Source organism: Hyaena hyaena, unplaced genomic scaffold (genome assembly GCF_003009895.1).
Source record: "Hyaena hyaena isolate Hyena2069 unplaced genomic scaffold, ASM300989v1 scaffold_38, whole genome shotgun sequence".
NCBI classification, from domain to species: Eukaryota; Metazoa; Chordata; class Mammalia; order Carnivora; family Hyaenidae; genus Hyaena; species Hyaena hyaena.
The window spans coordinates 671,935-695,218 of NW_024080670.1; the positions used below are offsets into that span (position 1 = coordinate 671,935).

The 23,284-nt window shown below is 45.3% G+C and overlaps 1 protein-coding gene across 8 annotated transcripts in view; it reads left to right on the plus strand.

Moving 5' to 3' along the window:
• SETX (senataxin) overlaps positions 1-23,284 on the plus strand; it is a 75,764-nt gene that overhangs the window by 37,181 nt on the left and 15,299 nt on the right. For all 8 annotated transcript variants that reach the window (XM_039229702.1, XM_039229708.1, XM_039229705.1 and 5 more), the window contains 9 exons: positions 9,028-9,189; positions 11,597-11,829; positions 13,109-13,276; positions 13,817-13,973; positions 18,121-18,222; positions 18,426-18,541; positions 20,072-20,143; positions 21,878-22,027; positions 23,073-23,180. In XM_039229702.1, coding sequence (XP_039085633.1) covers positions 9,028-9,189; positions 11,597-11,829; positions 13,109-13,276; positions 13,817-13,973; positions 18,121-18,222; positions 18,426-18,541; positions 20,072-20,143; positions 21,878-22,027; positions 23,073-23,180 — 1,268 coding nt within the window. The remainder of the gene's footprint in view (positions 1-9,027; positions 9,190-11,596; positions 11,830-13,108; positions 13,277-13,816; positions 13,974-18,120; positions 18,223-18,425; positions 18,542-20,071; positions 20,144-21,877; positions 22,028-23,072; positions 23,181-23,284) is intronic.

Below are 23,284 nucleotides of genomic sequence, written 5' to 3' on the forward strand. Positions count from 1 at the left end.
ACTGAAGTACTATTAGCCAGCAGAACAAGAAACACCACCGGCCCCCATCACTCAGACCCCCGTGAAACTACTGGTACACAGCTTCCTGCCAGACCGTTTGCTCACCTGTGTGACTTGTGTATGTGTGTATGAAGTAGGGTCATTCTACCTGTTTCAAGACATTTTTCATTCATTCAGCAGATATTTATTGACTTTATAGCACCTCATAGGATAGGATTTTAGATGCTATGTGTGTAGCTGTGAAGAAACCCTGAGATTCCTGCCTTCGTGGAGCTTGCTTCTGATGTCATTTTATTTAATACGTTGTAACTCTTTTCAGAGTTGTTAAATACCAGGGTGTTTCATGTTTGTAGTTACTCCGATGTAAGTGTGCCCCACACACCCGTGCAGCCAGTCACTTCTGGTTGGACACGCGCGTTGTTTGTAGTTGCTCAGTGTCGCAAGCACTCAGGGTGAGACTCTTTGCCAGGTCAGCACAGTTGCACATGTTAAGACTTGGCCTCTGCCTAGAAAGGAGTAGCATTTTGACTTCTACCATGGAGATGGAAAGGTGGGCATCTCCCTCATTTTGCCAGTTTAAGCATTTTCCCCCCAGTTTTATGTATGAAAAATGTATCTCATTTGAAGTCATAGGGTTTGTTCCCAAATCTTTTCTGATCATTTGCATTGTCTGAGGGGGCGCATGGCCCCCTTGTCCTGGTTGCTATCAGGGATGTGGTTTTCTTCTTAATTTGCAGGCCTTCTTATGACTTGCTCTTTTCAGTTTTTTTATTTGTGGTTCAATTTCACATGCAGTTTTTGAGGCATAGATAACTTCTACATGTATTCAGAACTATCCTATTTATTTATAAATGGTTCTGACTTTGGTCTTAGAAACTGGATAGGGGCGCCTGGGTGGCTCAGTCGGTTGAGCGTCCAACTTCAGTTCAGGTCATGACCTCACACTTCCTGGGTTCGAGCCCCGCGTCGGCCTCTGTGCTGACAGCTAGCTCAGAGAGCCTGGAGCCTACTTCAGATTCTGTGTCTCCCTCTCTCTCTGACTCTCCCCTGCTCGCTCTCTCTCTCTCTCTCTCTCTCTCAGAAATAAATTAAAAAGAAAAAAAGAAACTGGATAAATACTCCCATATTTTCCTATAGTTTTATGTTTTTAATATTTAAATTGCAAATTTATCTGGCATTTATTTTGATTGTGTGATAGAGCCACGTAGTATCTGCTCTTAATCTGGCTTCTTTAACGTGTCTGTAAAATTCATCAGTTTTATGTGTGCCTTCACTATTTTTCGTCATTATGGTAGTATTTCGTTATGTGAATATGTCATGATTTTACTGTGGGTGTTTTGGTGGTTTTTTGTTTTTTGTTTTTTTTTTTTTTTTTGATTTTACTGTGAGACATTCTTTTCAGTAGTTTTGGCCTGTGTCTCAGGTCCCCACGATCATCCCCAGGTTCAGTGATTCACTAGAGTGACTCTCAGGGATTAACATACACTCGTGCCCAAGGCTGTGACCCTTATGGTGAGAGCACGCAGAGTCAGCAGCGGGGGAGCCCCTGGGAAGAGTGTGGACGGCACCACAATCAGGCCTCTGACAGTCCTTGCCCAGTAGGGCCACACAGGGCGTCCTTAACTTTCCCAGTAATGAATCGTCACAGCATGTGGCATGTGAAATGGCACCGACTAGGGAGACTGGTTTGTTTCTTTTTTAATTAAAAAAAATGTTTTTATTGTTTATTTTGGAGAGAGAGGGAGAGTGCAAGTTGGGGAGGGCCCGGGCGGGGGGCGGGCAGAGGATCCAAAGCAGGCTCTGCACTGACAGCACAGAACCCGATGTGGACTCAAACTCTTTTTTTTCTTTAAAAAAAATTTTTTTTAACATTTTATTTATTTCTGAGAGAGACAGCGTGAGCAGGGGAGGGTCAGAGAGAGAGGGAAACACCGAATCCGAAACAGCCTCCAGGCTCTGAGCTGGGTGTCAGCACAGAGCATGACGCGGGGCTCGAACTCATGAACCGTGAGATCATGACCTGAGCCGAAGTCAGATGCTTAACCGACGGAGCCACCCGGGCACCCCATTTTTTTCTTTTTTAAATTTTTGTTTATTTTAGAGTGAGACAAAGTGCAAGTGGCGGAGGGGCAGAGAGAGAGAGGGAGACACAGAATCTGAAGCAGGCTCCAGGCTCTGAGCTGTCAGCACAGAGCCCCACACGGGGCTTGAACCCATAAACCGTGAGATCAGAACCTGAGCCAAAGTCAGGCAGTTAACGGACTAAGGCACCCAGGTGCGCCCCCCTAGTAGGGAAGACTCCGTGCCCCAGACACCCTCTGCCTAAACTACATTCCTGACTTCCAGAAGGAAAGCAGATACTTGGCATAAATCATACTCTTTCTGCACACAGTTTAGGCACAGTGAGCCATTCTCGTCAGCACATGATAATCCCCATATCCAGGGTCACAGGTGCCCAGGGCCGCCTTGGTAAGCAGACCTTTCTAAGGAGGGCAGCCTCAGGCATGCCACGTTAACCCTCCCGCAGCATTTTGTCAGCAGTGTCGCTGTGATGTACCTGTCCGGGTTTTTGTGAGGGGTTTCTTCTGAGTCCTATATCCAGAAGTGGGTTGTGGAGTCTTGGGTCCGTGTGTGTTCAGGTTGCCCAGGCGGCACCCAGCCTGCGGTACGGCACGGTGCCCCACCAGTGTGTGGGGGCCTGGCCCTCGCCACTACATTTGTGCTGATGGCCATTTAGTGTTGGGCGTTCTGCCGTGTTTCGATCGATGGCCTCTTGTGGTTTAATTTAGTCCTCTGCTTGTTATCAGTGAGCTTGGCACCTTTTTATATATTTAGTAGCTGCTTCAGTGATCTGTTTTGGGAAGATGCCTATTCAAGGTTCCTGTTAATTTTCTGTTATCTTTTTCTTATTGACTTTTACGAGTTCTTACATGATTTGGATACATGCCATTCTCTCAATTTGGCTTGTATTTTGACTCTCACCAATGTCTTTAAGAGCCTCATTTTATTTTTATTAAGAGTTTCTTTTATGTATGTATGGATGTGTGTAATATCTACACCCAACATGGGGCTCGAACTTACGACCCCAAGATCAAGAGTCGCATGCTCCCTGAACAAGCCAATCAGGCACCCCTAGAATTTTTTATCTTTAACCTGGCAAATGCATCTATTTTTTTTTTTTTTTTTTTTTTTGATGGTTAGTGTTTTGTGCCTCATTTAAGAAACCTATCCCGGCTCTAGGGCATCAGTACATTCTCTTACCATCTAGAAAAGGTGTCACAAATCGACCGCACATCCTGTTTGTGTACTGCTCTAGAGTAAGGCTTTTACAACTTTGAATTAAAGATGGTGAGAATACAACAGACACTCTATATGGCTCGCAGAGAAAAAGTTTGCGACCCATTTTCTAGATGGTTCGCTGTTTTATCAGCCTGGAATTTATTTTCATGCATGAACGAGAATGTAAGGGTCATAATTTCTTTCTTTTTTTTCCCCCCAAATGGACACTATGGTTGTCCTGGTGTCGTTTATTGGAAAAGACCATCCTCAAGCTCTCCAGTGCTGGGTTTGCCATAAATCTAGTGTCCATTTAATCTTTGATTTTTTTTTTTTTTCTGGATTCATTTCTTCTCTGTTGGACCATCTTCCTACCCTACTGCCCATATCACTTTGCCTAATTACTCTGTCCAGCTTTATAATAATTTTTTTTTAAGTTTGTTTATTTTGAGAGACAGAGCCTGTGCAAGCATGGGAGGGGCAGAGACAGTGGGTGGGAGAGAATCCCAGGCAGGCTCTGCTGTGAGCGCACAGCCCAACGTGGGGCTCGATCTCATGAACTGTGGGATTGTGACCTGAGCGAAGGAGTCAAACACTTAGCTGACTGAGCCCCCCAGGCGCCCCGGTAATGATCCTGTGATCCCCAGGGAACAAGTCCTCCTACTTTGTTTGGCCTTAGGAGTGCTTGAGCTCTTCTTGTCCCTTTGCGTTCCCATGTAAACTCTTCGGCTTATTTTCAGTAACGTATTTGTAGTTTACCGTGGAGAGGTTTTGTAGACTGTGTTTGCTTTGATTTTTGCCGGAGGAGGTGGGTCATTTGTAATTAAATTCAGTGGTTATCTCTAAAAGATACAGACCTAAAAATTTATAATAAAATAACATTTTATTGCTAAAATATTAACAGTGATTCTTCAATGTGAGGTAGGTAGTCACTATTCACATTTCCATTTTCCTCACAGAAGAGTTTTTTTCAGCCCGCTTGAAATAAGATCCAAATTAGGTTCACACTTTGACACTAGTTGAAATGTCTTTTTTGGGGCGCCCGGGTGGCTTAGTCGGTTAAGCGTCCGACTTTCGCTCAGGTCATGATCTCGCGGTTCGTGGGTTCGAGCTCTGCGTCGGGCTCTGTGCTGACTGCCAGCTCAGAGCCTGGAGCCTGTTTCAGAGTCTGTGACTCCCTCTCTCTCTGACCCTCCCCTGCTCACGCTGTCTCTCTCTCTCTCCTAGAAATAAATAAAACATTAAAAAAAATTTTTTTTAAATGTCTTTTTTAACTATAATTTTCTCCTCCTGTTTTTTTCCACTTCGTAATTTATTTGTTGAAGAAGTGACGTTGTTGACCCTGTAGAATTCCTGTCTGCACTTGGTACCGTGTGCCCCCGGTGTTGGTTGGCATGTTTGTCTGCGTGCCCTGTATCTACAGACACGATCAGATTCAAGTTTGATGTATTATTTTTGGCAAAACTGTTTCATGGCTGGTGGCATGTTCCTTTTCCAGGAGGTGCGTGACTCTCTAATTTCTTTCTGTAATATTTACAGCTGTTGATGCTGACTGCCAAGATTAATTTATTAAAGGTACAAAGTGCTGATATTTTTATTTGGTCATTTTTTCATTTATTAGCTGGAATAGTTTTTTTTTAATTATTTTTTTTTAATGTTTATTTATTTTTGAGAGAGAGCACGTGAGCAGGGGAGGGGCAGAGAGAAAGGGAGACAACAGAATCCGAAACAGGCTCCAGACTCTGAGCTGGCTGTCAGCACAGAGCCCGATGCAGGGCTTGAACCCATGAACTATGAGATCATGACCTGAGCCGAAGTCGGACACTCAACCGACTGAGCCACCCTAGTGCCCTAGAATAGTTCTGTAAAGAGAAATTTTCCTATGTGTTTGGTTACTCTGTGGTATATACTTCATAAAGAAAGGTAGAAATGTTCTTGATTCTTGACCAGTTTTCAAAATAATGAGTTAATTCACTGCAAGCACTGGCATTGACCAATGTGCTTTTTAAAAAATTTCATAAATGCACGAACAAGTGCATACTTGTATTCCTATCCCTTGTAGTTCAAGCCCTTTAGCCAGGACCCTGCAAGTCTTTGAGAGTTGACCTGCTATCTGATAGGACCAGTATCATCTCTGTTCTTTTATCCCGTATCTGAACTTGCAGTTGCCTAAGTAGCCTTAGCATCTTTGTAGAAGAAAATAGTGTTTCAAGACTAATTTAATATGAGGAGCATCTGGCTGACGCTTGATTTCAGCTCAGGTCATGATCTCGTGGTCATTGAGATCGAGCTCCGCATTGTCGGGCGTCGGGCTCTGCACTGGCGTGCGGGGCCTGCTTAAGATTCCTGCGCCCCCTGTCCCTCCGCGTCCCCCCTCCCCCGCTGGTGCATGCACACACACCCGCTCTCTAGCTGTCAAAGAAAAGAATAATATAATACGATGTAATGATACACCGTACATATGAACAAGTAACATGTAACCATAAGAAAAGGTTGAAAAAAAGATTGGAGAAAATTCAACTAAAAGAAGACTTGTTTAGCTCTGTTAATATCAAACTAGACTGTAAGACAAAAACATTATACAAAAAGGGAATCTTTCATAATAAGCTTAGTTCAACCAAAGATATGACAATTCACAATATACATATATCTGAAAAAATATATAAGAAAAAATGATAGGAGTTTATATTTTTACACATATTCAAGAGTTTGAACCATTAAATCAAAGGTGAATTTTATTTGTATTTCCCTGATGAGGAGGGATGCTGAGCATCGTTTCATGTGTCTGTTGGCCATCTGGATGTCCTCTTTGGAGAAGTGTCTGTTCATGTCTTCTGCCCATTTCTTCACTGGGTTGTTTGTTTTTCGGGCGTGTAGTTTGGTGAGTTCCTTATAGATTCTGGATATTAACCCTTTATCTGATATGTCATTTGCAACTATCTTTTCCCATTCCGTTGGTTGCCTATTAACTTTCTGGGTTGTTTCCTTGGCTGTGCAGAAGCTTTTAATCTTGATGAGGTCCCAACAGTTTATTTTTGCTCTCGATTCCCTTGCTTTTGGGGATGTGTCAAGTAAGTTGCTGCGGTGGAGGTCAAGGAGGTTGTTTCCTGCTTTCTCCTCTAGGGTGTTGATAGTTTCCTGTCTCACATTCAGGTCCTTTATCCATTTTGAGTTGATTTTTGTGCATGGTGTGAGAAAATGATCTAGTTTCATTCTTCTGCATGTTGCTGTCCAGTTCTCCCAACACCATCTGTTAAAAAGGCTGTCTTTTTTCCATTGGATATTCTTTCCTGCTTTGTCAAAGATCAGTTGGCTGTATACTTTTGGAACCACACTGAGATACCACCTCACGCCAGTCAGAGTGGCTAAAATGAGCAAATCAGAGAAGTCTAGATGCTGGCGAGGATGTGGAGAAACGGGCACCCTCCTACACTGTTGGTGGGAATGTAAACTGGTACAGCCCCTCTGGAAAACAGTGTGGAGGTTCCTCAGGAAACTAACAATAGAACTCCCTTATGACCCAGCAATAGCACTGCTAGGAATTTACCCAAGGGATACAGAAATGCTGAGGCATAGGAGCACATGTACCCCAATGTTCATAGCAGCACTCTCCACAATAGCTAAAACATGGAAAGAGCCTAAGTGTCCATCAACAGATGAATGGATCAAGAAGATGTGGTTTATCTATACCATGGAATACTACATGGCAATGAGAAACAATGAAATCTGGCCATGTGTAGCAACATGGATGGACCTTGAGGGTGTTATGCTGAGCGAAATAAGTCAGGCAGAGAAGGACAAATACCATATGTTTGCACGTATAGGAGGATTAGGAGGAACTTGACGGAGGAACAAGGGGGAGAAGAAGGGCGGAAATGGTGGGGGAAAGGGAGAGAGGCAAACCATGAGAGACTCTTGAATGCTGACAAAAACTGAGGACTGATGGATGTGGGGGGGAGGGGGGGATGGGCATGGAGGAGGGCACTTTGGGGATGAGCACTGAGTGTTATGTAGAAACTAATTTGACAATAAACTATTTGTAAAAAAAAAAAAAAAAAAAGGTGAATTTTAAAAAAACACACAACATGAAAAGAAACACAATCTAAGTAAATGAACCTAATTATATATTGTTTATTACCTTTTGTCTTGGTTGAATACTTCTACTTTTTTCCTCCATTTTAAAATTTCTTTTCATTTTTTCTTCTTGTTAATTTAGAAATTATACCTCAATTTATACTTCTTTTGCTGTTTTAGAACAGGTGGGCTAAAACTGACAACATGCACCCTTGATTTCTCAGAGTCTGTAGTTTTAATAGATATTTTAAGTGTCTCCACTGATAAGGCAAAACCTTTAAACGACTAATGTATCCCCATGCCACATTGTATGCTCTTGTTATGTATTTTTGTGTTTTTTTTTTTTTAGTTTACTCTGAGAGTGCAGGCGGGGGAGGGGTAGAGAGGGAGACAAACGCAAGCAGGCTCCGCGCCGTCAGCACAGAACCCCGTACAGTGCTCAGACCCCAGGACCCTGAGATCATGGCCCGAGCCGAAGTCTAGAGCGGACACTTAACCAGCTGAGCCACCCAGGCGCCCCTTAATTGTGTTTTAAACTGCATGAAATTCAGTCTGTAACCCCCAGGACGGTCCTTTTTTGTCCCTCGATTCTACCAGTTTGTATGCTGCTTCTCTCCCTGTGCTCTGTCTCTGGTGTGTGTCCGTATCTTGGGAAAGTTACTTATAAACATAATTTGAGGCCAAGGACGATACCGACTTCTTCCAGAGAGGATTTCCCTTTGCTGCTTCCAGGCTTCTGGGGGCACCTACACTGGGGGGTCATCTTAATGCAGTTCAAGGGATTGGGATTTTCTGGGGCCCCCCAGGTGTTTGGAAGCCGGGCCGCAGCCCGTGTCAAGGTGGGTTTGGTTCTACTTCATCCTTGGGTGTGGTCCTGAGTCCCTCATGGTCCCAACCTGAAGCGCGTGAGGCTACCAGGGTCCCCGTTCTCTGGACTCCGGTTTTTGTCTTTTTAGTCCAGCAAGGCCGTTCCAGGTACCGCTTGGCCTCTTGCTGCCCCTCCAGGCAGTTCAGATGTTTCTAGAGGAAATACTGGGCTGACTGCGGTGGATCTCAGCACAGTAATTCTTCACTGTGGTATTTCGTCCCTGATGCTTTCAAACAGGTATTTCTTACCTGTCACGGTTTAAAATCTTGTTTTGATTTAGTGCTTCCGTCTACCTGCCCAGTGCCTCATATTTTAGTTCAGTATATTGTTGCTGGACCTGGCGGTTGGTACTGAACTTCTTTATCCTAGGGCTTGCTCTGTGTTCCCAGCCCTGGAAGTTTACAGCAGTCCTTTCCCCCTTGTTTGAAATGCCAACAATAGGCTCAAAATTCTTACATGTTCTTGGACCGGTTTTTAGAGTTTCTCCTAGGATTTTGAAAATGAACAAAAGTGAAAATTTCTTGGTTAAAAACTAAAACTACAAGGAAAGGAAATCTGTTAACTACTTTTGAATATTACAGTTTTACTTATTTTGGCTTTTTAGCAGTTGTTAAGAAACACTTTATAACACTGTATAATCAGTATTTGAGCACGCAGACTGGCTCACTCCTCTCATTTTGAAGCACGGTACACAGCTTGCTGGTGCTGTACGCTTGCTGGGACTTAGTGCAAGGGCTTCATATCCTCTAAGTTAATCTTATTTAAAATAATTCTGTTAGAATAAATGCCGACTTCTTCTTGTTTTATAGTTCATCTTGAGGAATGTGAACTAACTAAACAGCTGCATCCAAAGGAAAATGATTTGGTGTTTTTGGTTCTTGAAAATGGAGAGGACACAGAGGGAAATCGCATGCCGGATTTCAACGAATATTACTGCGGTTATGTTCATAAATTTCGCCGCACTTCAGTCAGTAAGTAAATAATGAGACAGTACAGAGAAGTCCATCAGCTATAAGCTCATCTTTTTTTTTTTTTTAATTTTTTAAAATTAAAAAAATTTATTTCTGAGAGAGAGACAGAGAGAGACAGTGTGAGCAAGGGAGGGTCAGAGAGAGAGGGAGACACAGAATCTGAAGCAGCCTCCAGGCTCTGAGCTGTCAGCACAGAGCCCAATGCGGGGCTTGAACCGACAAACCGCAAGATCATGACCTGAGCCGAAGTTGGTTGCTTAACCAACTGAGCCACCCAGGAACCCCTATAAGCTCATCTTTTAATTCCCCTCTGAGACGTACTTTACTGGCTACGTGTTTGTTACACACATACCAGACATGTATTTGCTGGGTTGATTACTTGCCATTCAGAGTCATTTTTTAGTTTTTCTAGATTCATCTGCAAAAGGCACAGCATTTAACTGCTCTAGACTTACGATTTAAAAGCTGTCTTTTGGGGACACCTGGGGGGCTCAGTCAGTTAAGCGTCCGGCTTCAGCTCAGGTCATGATCTCACGGTTCGTGGGTTTGAGCCCCACGTGGGGCTCTGTGCTGACAGCTCAGAGCCTGGAGCCTCCTTCGGATTCTGTCCCTTTCCTGCTCATGCTGTCTCTCTCAAAAAAAACAAAACAAAAAAAAAGAAAACATAAAAAAAAAAAAAGCTTTCTTTTGTAATGTCCTCTTTTTCCAGTACCTTCGTTCATATCATTGCAATTATTATTAAACTGTGCAGACCATCTGTCTTTTATATCTTAAATCACATTCCAGCCTTGGTTTTTTGGCTAATTATCAATGAGAAGACCAAACATGTAAGTCGCTGTCAGGCACCTTGAAGGGTTTGCTGTTTCCATCACTCTCATCCCTTGTGTAGTAGGGGCTTTTCTCGTGGGAGGAGCAGAGCAGAAGGAATGTTAGGTTGATAGAACAAGGACCTACTGTGTGCCGGGCGCCAGGCCTTGTCCCTCCTGCCCACATTCATCATCTCCCCAAGGCCTTGCAGAGCAGTCAGAATTCTGTATTCCCGCTGTCGGGATGTGAGGGCTTGGGGATGTAGTGTGACTTCTCTAAGGTCATTCTCACCGTTAAGTGGTGGGCCCGGGAGAGGAACCTCCGACTGTTGGACCACAGGGTCGTCCACGTTCTTTGTCACCTGGCAAGTGGCCTTTTTAACATTGCTGCTTTCTTAGTCTCACTTAATGTGAAGAGAACATGATTTCTTTCCTTCACTCACTTTTTCCATCAAGTCTTAAAAACCGCTCAGCGTTCGGCGTGCCACACTTTTATCATCGCTGGGGCCCTGCACACTCCTTCCTGCTGAAGGCATCGAGGGGAGCAGCGGCAGGGGACGTGGCTTAATCTGAGCTTTTCACTCTCACAAGTGGTGACATTAGCTAAATTTATATTCCTAAAATAGTCTCCTTCAGACTCCTCAAGCGTCCCAACTATCTGACATCTCCGTGTGCAAACCTGTTAGACAAAAGACCAAAAAGAAACACTAGATTTTCTGCTTGACCTCTCCACTCCTCTGTTTTTCCATCTCCGTGAGTGAGATGCTCTTTTTTTTTAGTTGCTCAGGCCCGAAACCTCAGTCATCCTGGACCCTTTCGTTCTCTCACACCCTCCATGTAGCCCATCAGCAAATATTCTTCCTTTGCAGGTGTCTAAAAGCCACGCCCCACCTCTGCTGCCACATTCTGGGCCACGCCACCGTTAGCTTTTACCTAGGTTACTGCGGTGGCCCCGGGGGCGGCCCCGTGCTTCTGTGCTTTTTGCGGGGCGCTTTATCCCTCATTCTGCAGGGAGAGGGATTCTTCTCGTGTGAGCCCGAGCACCTTGCCCAGCGTCACAGAGCCTCACTCAGGGTGGGTCCAGAGCCAGTGTTGTGGCCTGCGGAGCCATCTAGAACGGAGCCCCATTTTACTCTCTGACTCTTGTGGTCCGGGTCCCCCTGCCTCTCCTTCCAGCCATGTGAGGCTTCTCCCCGTTCCTGAGATACTCCAGGCCCAGCTCTGCTTCTCCGGCCTCACGGGTGCCGATTCATTGCCAGCAGCTCCCTTTCCCCATGTAAGGCTGTGGCGTACTCCTTCATTTCAAGTGGCTGCCCAGACACCATCTTACCAGGAAGCCTTCCCAACTCTCCTGTCTACAGCGACACCTGCCTGACGTGTTTGTGTGGTTATCTGTGTCCCTCTTATAGAAAATAAGCCTCTTGAGGACAGGATCACTGTCTGGTTCTCAGGAGGCGGTCAGTAGGCTTGTGAGTGAGCGACTTAAATAATCCATCCTATGAAACACATGAGTTATAAAGCACATTATTCTGAAGAACTTTGTAGCTGCACAGCATCAGTCACTGGTCACTGAAATTGCTTTTTCTCTTTCTTGATAATAGTGCGTAATGGGAAATCTGAGTGTTCCCTTTCCATCCAGACTCAAGATAATTTGATGCTCAATTTAAACGAACTTGTGAAATGCACTGTCATCAGTTCTCTGGTAACTACACAAAGGAAGTTGAAAGCCATGTCTTTGCTGAGTGGACGGAACCAACTGGCCAGAGTTGTTCTGAATCCAAACCCCATGGACTTCTGTACAAAAGATTTACTAACTACAACGTCCGAGAGAATCGTGAGTGATGATTTAATAAAAACGGAAAGTCAGAAAATTGCATGTCAGAATGTCAGAGTGTCGTGTTTTTATCCGCTGTGCATATTCCTGTTGTTGTGACAAAGACGTACCACTGTGCATGCACAGTGACATTGTTTTGGACTTAATTTTCTTTAATGTGGCAAAGTATGCACTACGTTACTCAGCTTACCTCAGAAAAAAGGCATAGTACAGTAAAGAATCGAAGTTGTGCTCAAAGACCAGCATTCAGCTGCTGGGTGATTATGGTTCAGAAGTAGGACTAAGTTAATAGAGTTTACGCGGCACATGAAAGATGGATGGAGAATTGACGCGTGTGGTTGCAGGTATGCAGGTGGCGTGGCCACTTTGCGAGAACATGTATTTTCTCCCTGTAAGCGCTGTGTGCTGGTTCCAGGAAGTCACCATGGAGGAGGGCCCGGGGAAGGCAGAGTGCTAGGGCCGCCGCCGTGTGCTAGGCCCTGCCTGTGCAGCGTCGTGCGCCCACCCTGCCCTCCAGGGGACCCCCGATGTCCTGCGTGGCTCCAGTGGAGGCTCCGAGAGCTTAGGGGGCTGGAGACCTAGCTTTTGGGCAAAACTGGCGTTGAGACTTAGATCTGACCCATGATCTGTGCTCTTTCATTATAGCGCTGGAGTTAGGAAAGAAAGTCTTGGAATGTTTTTTTACTGTGTAAGGAAAGAATTAACTAAAATGGGAAGAACCAAAGAATAAATAGGGGGAAGTGTAGAATGATTTTTCGAGATCATCTTTGTACGATTCACAAACAGAAGTACTGCTGCAGTACTTGTAGGTGGATGGAAGCCTGTAGACACTCCTGAGTAACTTTCTTTATAGTAGTCAAAGTGGTTTTTTGTTCTTTTTTTTAAATTTTTAAATTATTATTATTTTCATTTTTTAAAATGTTTATTTCTGAGAGAGAGAGAACGTGCGAGCAGGCGAGGGGTAGAGCGAGGGGGAGACACAGAATCTGAAGCAGGCTGCAGGCTGTGAGCTGTCAGCACAGGGCCCGATGTGGGGCTCGAACTCACGAACTGTGAGATCATGTCCTGGGCTAAAGTCGGATGCTTAACCGACTGAGCCACCCAGGCGCCCTGGAAGTGGTTCTTTAGATTAACGGTGACTTTGGAGTCTTGCCCAATCATAACCAAAGCTTCTGTCTGATAAAGATTACAAGACATTCAAATGAAGGTTTTCCATTATCTTCCTCTCCCGTGCCACTCCACGAAGAGCAACTCATTCTCTCTCCTGTCCTTTGCACAGATTGCCTACCTGAAAGATTTCAATGAAGACCAGAAGAAAGCGATAGAAACTGCATATGCCATGGTCAAACACTCCCCATCAGTTGCCAAGGTCTGTTTGATTCATGGACCACCTGGAACAGGAAAATCAAAAACTATCGTTGGCCTTCTGTACCGCCTGCTGACAGAGGTAGAGTGCGTGAGGGTGCTGGTGCCGTTAGCCGACCGTGTCGTTGCCCTTATTTAACTGACACGTGCCAACAGCTGCACTCGTGGTGTAGCTCTTCAGTACTGCACGGAACTTCACCAGAGAAGGAGGTTAGCAGGAGGAGAGGAAGTTACAAGTAACTCTTCGTTATCTCAGATTGGTGTCCTCTGTGACACTAACCAGAAGGGCCGGGATGGTGGCCTTCTGGCTTCACTGTGGGTCACGTCTAATGCAGAGGAACTGTGTGGAATGTATTCCCGGGCTATGTTTTGGTTGGATTGAGTACAGAGTAGCCTAAGTGGCTAGTGCGGGGAGGCTCAGAGAAGCTATGACAAAATGTTACACTTAGTTGTAATTTTAATGTCCAGGTAAGATGTAAGTGCTATTATGTGTTTTCAAGTATTTAAAAAAGGGGAACGTTGGAATGTACGTGGAAGTAGAGAAAACTGGAAAAATCTGTAACAGAGCTCGTCATATTTCTTGCTGTGTGTCTGTTCTGTGTGTGTGTGTGTCAAACTGTAGAGCCAGAGGAGGGGGCACTCAGATGAGAACTCCAACGCCAAAATCAAACAGAACCGTGTCCTCGTGTGTGCGCCTTCCAACGCGGCTGTTGACGAACTTATGAAAAAAATCATCCTTGAATTTAAAGAGAAGTGTAAAGACAAGAAGAACCCTATGGGTATGATACTTCTCTGGGCTTCTAATCTCTTTTCCCTTTAGTTTTTATTGTTTTGCACGGACAGCTTTGAATGCCAGCCAGTTGTGGTAATAACTTCTGCTTGGGGCTGTGGACCGTATGTTCTCATTGATTCATTGGGCAGATTTTACTGAGCATTTACTTTGTACCAAGGCGCTGTGCTAAGTGCTGAGGTTTCAGCAGGGAGGCTTTCCGGGAGGCAGTAATGAGGAAGCGGATCAGTGGGCAGTTAGGGCACAGAGCCATACATTCTGGAAGAGCAGTAAAACACAGATACTTGCTGACATGTTAGAGCGGCCCTTGGTTTAGTCACAGGAGAGTTAGAGAAGACTTCTGGGGGACATGCCATCTGAGATGAAACCGACAGAGCCATCGGGAGTTAGCCGTGGGAACGGATTGGGGTGAGGGGGTGCGGGGAGCTCTAGAAGTTACACCAGAGGCGAGAAAGCCTCACACGCAGTCTAGCTAGACCATAGTTCGCTGCACGCAGGCGCGCTTTGGGTGTTTGGTTACTGTACTGTTTCCAGTGCCATCTAGGCAGTGAGGAAAGTGCTGCTTCATGAAACCTGATTCACTGGGGAGGTGTGAGCGCTGTATGGGGTTTTGATGTCCAGCGTCCTTCATAGGATAGATAGGTCAAGGTCAGGAGTTTATAAAAGCGCTGGTCTGAGCGTAGGAACACTGTGAAGCAAACATGTTGGGTTCAAGGAGTTGCGCATCTTCAGTGTTGTAGGTGGTGCCAGATTCTTCTCGGAAGTGGGTGTGGCGGTGGACGCGGCCGGGAGCAGCTCCCACACACGTGCAGTGCCGTGGTTGTAACACGCCTCCGCCTTCCCTGACTGGCCGCGTGAGGGCGGCACTTGGGCGTGCGGGGACAGGGCGACAGGGCCGGGCCCAGCCAGCCAGGCTGCAGTTTGAGCTTGCTTAGAGCATGAAGGCTTCTGGACGCAGGGGAGAGCTGTGTTCTTTCACGTGGCCTTCGTTTTCCGCTCTTGTCACTCCTTCCAGCCACCCTGAGCGTCCTGAAAGCAAGGCCTTGGACACCTTTGCCGTCAAGTGTGATGCTGGTTTCTGGGGTGTAGCATTCACCTTTAACGGGACGAGGTTTCCCTTTTCATTACTTTCTCTGGTGAAGGACTGTTGAAGTTTATTGCATGTGTTTTTCTTGTTGCATCTCTTCAAATGACAACGAAGCCGTGTTCTTTAATCTGTTACTGTGGTAAATTACAATGTTTTTCTTTCTTTTTTTTTTTTTTTAAATGTTTTTTTAATTTATTTCTAGGAGAGAGAGAGAGACAGCGTGAGCAGGGGAGGGTCAGAGAGAGAGGGAGTCACAGACTGAAACAGGCTCCAGGCTCTGAGCTGGCAGTCAGCACAGAGCCCGACGCGGGGCTCGAACCCACGAACCGCGAGATCATGACCTGAGCGAAAGTCGGACGCTTAACCGACTAAGCCACCCAGGCGCCCCAATTACAATGTTTTTCTAATGTTAAAATATCTTTGGTTCCTAGAATAAGGCCAACTTGGTCAGGTATTCTTATTTTTTAACGTGTTGCTAGATTGCTAATGTTTTATTTAGGATTGTAAAATTAGCACTCTTCAGTGAGGCTGGCCTGCGATTTTCTTTGTCATATCTTTGGCTGGTTTTAGTTACACTGACCTTAAAAGGAATTAGGGAGAATTTTTGTTTATTCTTTGGAATGTTTTATATATGAAAGAGATTATTCCTTGAAGATTGATTTGTTTATAGGGTTTGTTTATTGTCTTTTTTTTTTTTTTTTGACAGATGGGTAAGTTTCTGTATGTTGTCTGAACGCCCTTAACTGTTATGTATCTATTCAGGGTTTATATATATATATATATATTTTTTTAATGTTTTTTACTTTTGAGAGAGAGAAAGTCAGCGCAGAGGGGCAGAAAGAGAGGGAGACACAGAATCTGAAGCAGGCTCTAGGCTCCGAGCTGTCAGCACAGAGCTTGATGTGGAGCTTGAACTCACGAACTAAGAGATCATGACCTGAGCCGAAGTTGGATGCTTAACCGACTGAGCCACCCAGGCAACCCAGGGTTTCTATATTTTTACTGAATTTGGCTAATACATGTTTTTCAAGAAAAATTAACATCTCCTTTTAGGTTTTTGAAAACATCTTGGCATAAAGTTGCTTATTTGTAGTTGAATTTTAAAGATCCCAACTGTATTTTGATTGGGTCACCTTTGTCATTCCCTGTTTTATGTATTTAGTCTCTCAGTTCACACATGGCATGGGCGGGCCTGTGGTTGGAAAGTCCCGGGAGAGAATTTAGTTTTTCCCAGCTAAGCCCATTCACTTTTTTTCTTCCTCCCACCTCATCTGGGCCCTTTTCCTTTCTAGTGACTTTAAAATCCAAGCCTCCGTGGTAAAATTTCTGCATCTTCACTGGAATGGTAGTTTTGCCAATGTAGACATTTGGCAAACTCTCTGTAGAACTAAAGATTTTTAAGTCTCTGTATTCTATTGAATGTAAAGTAAAAAACAAATTCCAAGCACCCATACTATGCCAGCCCCAGTGTATCCTGTTCCCTTGGGGAAGCCACAGCAGCTCAGGGTCTTCGAGCTCTGATGTTTAGCTTTCTCTTTGTTTCTGGCCCCTAGGAATTTCTCTTCCACCTCTGTGAGCTCACCCTATACTTTAAAGGATGTGTTACAATTTATGGAGCATTTCTAGGTATTTATCGAGGGTGAATTTCCAGGTAATTTCATCTACCTTTCTCATGGAAACACAAGAAAGTTGGCAGTTTTGGAAACCTTCAAGTAAATGTTAGCCAGAGTAGAGGCTTCACGTATAGAACACTGAGCTGAACTGGGAACAAAAGTATGTTGTAGAGACCAGTTTAATGAGTCATTCATTCATTACCTGTCCTCAACCTGCAGGCCGCTGTTGGAGCCAGTGGCCAAAACAAAACCGTGTTCACTGGCAGGAGATTAACAATAAACAAATAAGTGTGTGATGTATCAGATTCAGATAAGTGCTGATAAACTCTGCATGATCGCTGTAACTTAGCCCAATGATGGAGTGGGTGATGTTTAGATTAAATAATATATAAACTGTGGTAATGTAAATTAAAAGTGTGGGTAATAACAAGCCATTTAAGTGATGTTTATAGCTTTTGGAAGTACCTGCTCCAGAGTTGCCAGCACCTTGTGTCCCTTCGATTCTGGAGTTAGCAGTGTGATGGGGGTAGAGAGTTCCAGAAACGTTCTGCAGAGAAAGATTTGATTATAAGTATGATTCTGTCTTGGAAGGTCAAATATGTGTTAATATCTGAAAGTCTTTATACATCTGAAATATCCTGTGGTTAAGAAATCTATCTTATTTGGGGCACCTGGGTGGCTCAGTCGGTTAAGCGTCCAACTTCAGCTCAGGTCATGATGTTGTGGTTCGCGGGTTCCAGCCCCACATTGGGCATCCAGCCTGCTTTGGATTCTGTGTCTCCCTCTATCTCTGCCCCTCCCCCACTCATGCTCTGTCTCTCAAAAATGAATAAACGTTAAAAAGAAAATTAAAAAAAAAAATCTATCTTATTTTAACTCACCTTTGCCCAAATGTATTTTATTGTGAAAGGTACAGAACATAGTTTGAGAAGCGCTAGTATAATTGAATCTCAACTTTGTAATGTACTGTTTATGCAACCTCTGGAGCTTTTATTAGGTAGAAATGGTAACTACTTGCCTTATAGAGTGGTTGTGAAGCATATTTAATGTATATGAATCCGCTGCTGTTCTTTCAGGTGTCTAGATTGATAATTAATCTTAGCTCCCTTCTCTGATTGTTAGTATACTTGCTTAGAAATGGATATTATGGGACCTCCTGGGGGGCTCAGTCCATAAAGTGTCCGGCTCTCGGTTTCAGCTCAGGCCATGATCTCATGGGTTTGTGAGTTCGAGTCCCGAATCGGGCTCTGTGCTGACAGTGCAGAGCCTGTTTGGGATTCTCTCTCTTCTCCCTGTGCCTCTGCCCCTTGCATGCTCATGCTGTCTCTGTCTCTCTCTAGATAAATAAATAAACTTAAACAAAAAGAAATAGATATTATGTGCAGAAAGTGGCAATGTCCTTATTATTCTCTAAGTATGATTTTTTTTATCAACAGGAAACTGTGGAGATATAAATTTAGTACGTCTGGGTCCAGAAAAGTCTATTAATAATGAGGTCCTAAGATTTAGTTTGGACAGCCAAGTTAACCACAGAATGAGTAAGTACTAATTGAGGCACATACTGTTATTTCTATTTCCCTTTATACGATAGGTGATGTCTTGGGCATTGAAGGTAATTTGGAGACACTTGAAGTAGAGTAGATTTGAGAACTAGTTTTTCTTCTCATTGTGTGTGCATGTGTGTGCATGTATGTGTCAGAGTTAGCTTCTCATTCTCTTTTCTTTTTGTTTTGTTTTTAAGAAAAAGACTTACCTTCTCATGTTCAGGAGATGCATAGAAGAAAAGAATTTCTAGATCATCAACTAGATGAACTTTCCCGCCAGCGTGCTTTATGCCGAGGTGGAAAGGAAACACAGGTATCGCAAATTTCTTTATTACTGGTTTTCTAACAGCTGACAGCTATGTAAGTAGTGATGAGTATTTGATACCATTCTTTTATTGTGGAATAGCATAATTGATGTGTGAAGATGTATACAAGAGCGGTATGCCTTATATCAGGGATTAACAAATTTTTTCTAAAAAGTAAAAGCAGTAAATAATTTAGACTTTGCAGGCCATATGGTCTCTGTGTCGACTGCTCAACTCTGCTGTTATCGTACAAACGTAGTGATGGATACATATACAAGTGGATGTGGCTATATTCCAATAAAACTTTATTTACAAAAACAGATGGTGAGTTGAATTTGGCCCGCAGGCTGTAGTTTGCTGTTGCCTTCCAAATATTAGAGTTGTAGTGAATTTATTAGGTGTCTTTCAGTGGCAAGTTAAAGGAGTCCAAATTAGACAAAAATGGGAATTCACTAACTCACGTGCCTAGGAACTCTGGGCACTCCCAGCGCAAGGCTGGGTCCAGAGGCTCGGGTGATGTCCTTTCCCCACCTTCCCCTCGATTTGTTTTTCTGTGCGTCAGACATTTCTTACCTTGGAGAAGATAAGTGCCAGCGTCTCTGGGCATCACTGTCCCAGCTTAGAAAACCTGTAGGAAGAGAAGGGACCGCTTTCCGCTCCCCGAGCATCGGTGCCACGGAAGGCGTCTGGTCAGTCCCTGGATGTGCAGGCAGCTCTGCTCTGCTCCCTGTTTTTAAATAAAAGGCCTGGGGGCCGTAGTTCACCAGGCCTGCATTGTGTGCCCATCACTGGAGCTAGAGGAACGACTGGGATGGGATTGAGAACCTGTTTGAACCACTCGGAGGTCAGGGGAGGGAAGAGCCCCAGGAGTCACACTGCTCAGCACACAGACCTAGCGCCCAGGGGACACACCGAACGGAATGGAATCTTGTGCCTTGTGACGGATTTGTCAGCTTAACACCGCAGTGGAGTTCGGGGCCAGACCACAGAGAAAGTGATGCAGAGACTTTGACCTCGCACAGGCCCTGGAGGAAGTACACGTCGCTCCTCAAGGGGCCACACAAGGAGTCAAGGCAGAGTGCAGGCAGAAAGGCAGGACCTGGGGGGCATGCCTTTTTTCGGGCCCGTGGGTGGGGGACCTTTGAGGGTCCTGGGCTAAGGCTGGATCCATCCACTCAGGCCAGAAGAGCAGGGAGAAGCGCGAGGGGGTGCGTAAGTGCACAGGCGCTGGTGACCAGGGCCGCCGGGGACATCCTGTCGGAGCCACCACCTTCCATCACCCGGGCTGCTCCTCTCCTCCCTGGGGCCTGCGCTCCTATGAGGACCCACATCAGGGGAAGGGCTTTGCGGGCTGTGGGGACAGAGCGGCCGTGAGGCCCCAGTCCCGTGGCGCAGCTCGGGGGCCAGGATTCTGCTGGTAAAGAGAGAACAGCCGGGGTGAACGGGTTACAGTGTCCTCTGCAACATAAGGCAGCCGACCGTAGAGCATTTTAAAACACTCGGTTTAATTGTAATGGTTGCACTCTAATTTTTTCCAGAGGCAAGAATTAGATGAAAAAATTGCAAAAGTTTCAAAAGAGAGGCAGGAACTAGCTTCTAAAATTAAAGAGGTAAGTGGTTCACCTGTTGCATTTTCCAGGATTTTCCTTCTTTCTTTGTGTTATCATGAATTATTTCCCACAGCCGATGGACTTTTCTCAGTTGCATTTAAAACTTGGTTGATTGTGAAAACTTTTTTAAAATACGAAAGTAGAGAAAATGGCGCAATTACATGTACGTTTGCCTTTTTATTCCTTTCCCCTAATAATTCTTATTGTCACCTGAGACTTCTAAGAAAGGTGATGATAAATTGTCTTCTCCTTTTCTATGTCTGGGTAGGTATTGAAAAACCTCATTAGGTGCTCTTCTCCCGCCACCGCAGAGCTGCTTATGATAATTATCATCAGATGAATAGTTAGCAAAAGTAGATGTGAAGTGTTTTCCTTATTAAAAAAGAAAATTTGTGGCCACCCAGGGATGCCAGAAAAGAAAAAAAAGGAAGAGAAAGGGAAGTCTTCTGTCTGGATTCAAGTAGAGTGACGGTGGCTGGGGTTTGGCATAAGGTAGTACAAGCACGTGCTTTGCAGTTGGCTGAAAGCATAAACTTGTCATATTTGTTTTTGATCATAAGGATCCTTTTATAACGTGTAGCTTTTTCCCCAGTGTTCTTTGGTTATAAAAATACCAGGGAGCGCCTGGCTGGCTCCGTTGGTAGAACACATGACTGACTCTTCATCTCGAGGCCATGAGTTCGAGCCCCACGCTGGGCGTAGGGATGACTTAAAAATAAAATCTCTTTAAAATCAACAACCTTTAGATTGATCAAAGCCAGGATGAGCCAGACCTGTGTCCCCCTCCCCAGATTCCAGCCCTAAAAACCAGCGGGGGTCAGAGCAGGTCACGGCAGCTGGTGACGTCATTAGTGTTTTTTAGGCTGAGATTTTTCTCTTGAATGTATTACCAGTCTCCCCTCCAAGGCTCAACAAATAAACTTTTTTGTGTGGGTTTTGCTGCTCCCCACTGGGTTCTGTGGGCCACTGAATTAATTGCACCTGGCAGTGTTCCTCAGCAGGCAGCTGAGAGGTGTGTGAAGGGGACAGTGCCTTCACGTGCGCCCCGAGGGCCACGGCTGCCACCCTCTGAGGTTCACACACGTTCCTTGGGAGTCCAAGTCCACAGCTGAGCAAATCACACGTACAGGGATGAGCGCCTTTATACGGACGGCACCAGGCTCAGCAGATCAGTGCTAAGAACCCTGGTTTATTAGCTGGGACACTAAACGGTATGTGCTGTGAGGTGTCATTCCCAGTCCAGCTCCATCGCGCTGTGTGACAGGTGGACTGAGGTGGTTGTCGTCATTGCGCAAGCAGAGTGCTCTGCATTTTCACAGGCGTCCCTGTGGGCACAGGCCTTTGAGAAAGAAGGAACAGCACCACACGTACTTAACTGACAGGGAAATGTGTGTTCTAGCTGAGCTCTGACCCCAGTTTAACTCCGACAATTGCCTCACAGCTCTCTCCGCGCATTCTGATACCTGCCCACGTACATCTGCTGTAAGAGTTATAATCTGCTTTGACCAAATCAAGCCTGAATAAATTTTTCCTGATGTGCTTGTTTCGTGTTCTGAGTGTTCTCTATGGTGGTTTCTGATTACCTGCTATTTCCTAGATCGGAGGTTCCCCCTCAAGCGTCACTAAATGTTTTTGTCACACGCTCGATGGTAGGTGTTTTACAGTAAACGTAGGCCTGCCGAGATCGGGGGTTCTTACAGCTGTTCACGGACTAACTTTGATCTGTTGCCGTAGGTTCAAGGACGCCCACAGAAAACACAGAGCATCATCATCTTAGAGTCCCATGTCATCTGCTGCACGCTGAGCACGAGCGGTGGTTTATTGCTCGAGTCTGCTTTTCGTGGGCAAGGGGGTGTCCCCTTCAGTTGTGTCATTGTCGATGAGGTCAGTGGGCGGTCGGCTGAACGACTGGGCAGCTTGTGCTGGCGTCGTGGGCTGAGCCGGGGGTTGGGGCGAGGCGCGCTGATGCGGAGACCAGGAGGAAACGGCCGTGGCGTGCCTGGTCTTCACCTGCTGTCGCGTGTGTGCGCGGTCCCTTGTGATGAGATGTGCTGCTGATGGCCCCCCACGGCTGAAGTGGTGTTTCCAGAATTGGGATTCGAGTCTGAGGGATGGCTGACTGGTCCCAGCAGATCCTTCCCAAGGAGTATCTTGGTTCTGCTTGGAATAGCTCCGGTTCCCTTTTGAAGCAGTTTTAATATAACTTTGGCCTGCTCTGAGCCACAGTATTTTCAGTTAACACCCTTTACTTGTAGTTCATTCATGGAGCAAACATTTGTTGGGTACGTACTGTTTGCCAGAAGCCAGAAGCCAGAAGCCAGAAGACATGGAAAGTGAGCTGCAGAGGATCAATCTGAGATCCGAGATCCAGCTTCACCAAAGTGAAAGGACGGGAACCGGGGAGGTGATCACATGCTTGAAGAAGGTGTCACCAAAGAGAAGCTTGAGTCGTGCAGATGACGAGGCCTCTGAGGAGCAAAGGAAGAGGGGGGTGGCAGGGAGAGGGGGACATACCTCAGGCGCGTGCCCAGCGAGAACAAAGAACACAGCACTGGGGCGTCACACTGCCCCCTGGCTCACGGCTGGGTCCCCGGTGGCCGTGGCACCCGAGCACTGCCACCTCGCAAGTGTGTGCAATGGTTTTCCTACTTGATTGTTCAAAGTATGTCTGCTGTTACGGTTTTATTTTCTAAACACAAAAATATTCTTTGTTTTCTCAGTTTATGGTATTTTTTAAATTTTAATAAAAAAAAATGGTGCTCGTCACAAGCGTACACTCAGAAATCCCGATTTTTGATACTCGGTGCAGAAGGAGAAAGTGTATGCTTTTCTGAATGTTGACCTTGTGTGAACTTGATAAACTGTACGGGAATAAAGAAACAGCAGAGATGAGTAAGAATCCCTTTTCCTTCTGTGCTTTCGTACCCAGGCTGGGCAGTCCTGTGAGGTTGAGACCCTTACTCCACTCATCCATCGTTGCAACAAGCTGGTCCTGGTCGGAGACCCTAAACAGCTTCCTCCCACGGTCATTTCCATGGTGAGTTTAACGCCCATACTGCTCTAAAGGGGGGGGCTTTTTATTTTTTGTGTTTGGAGGGAGTCTTTCTTGGGTCATCATCTCTTATTTGGAGGGAAAAGTAG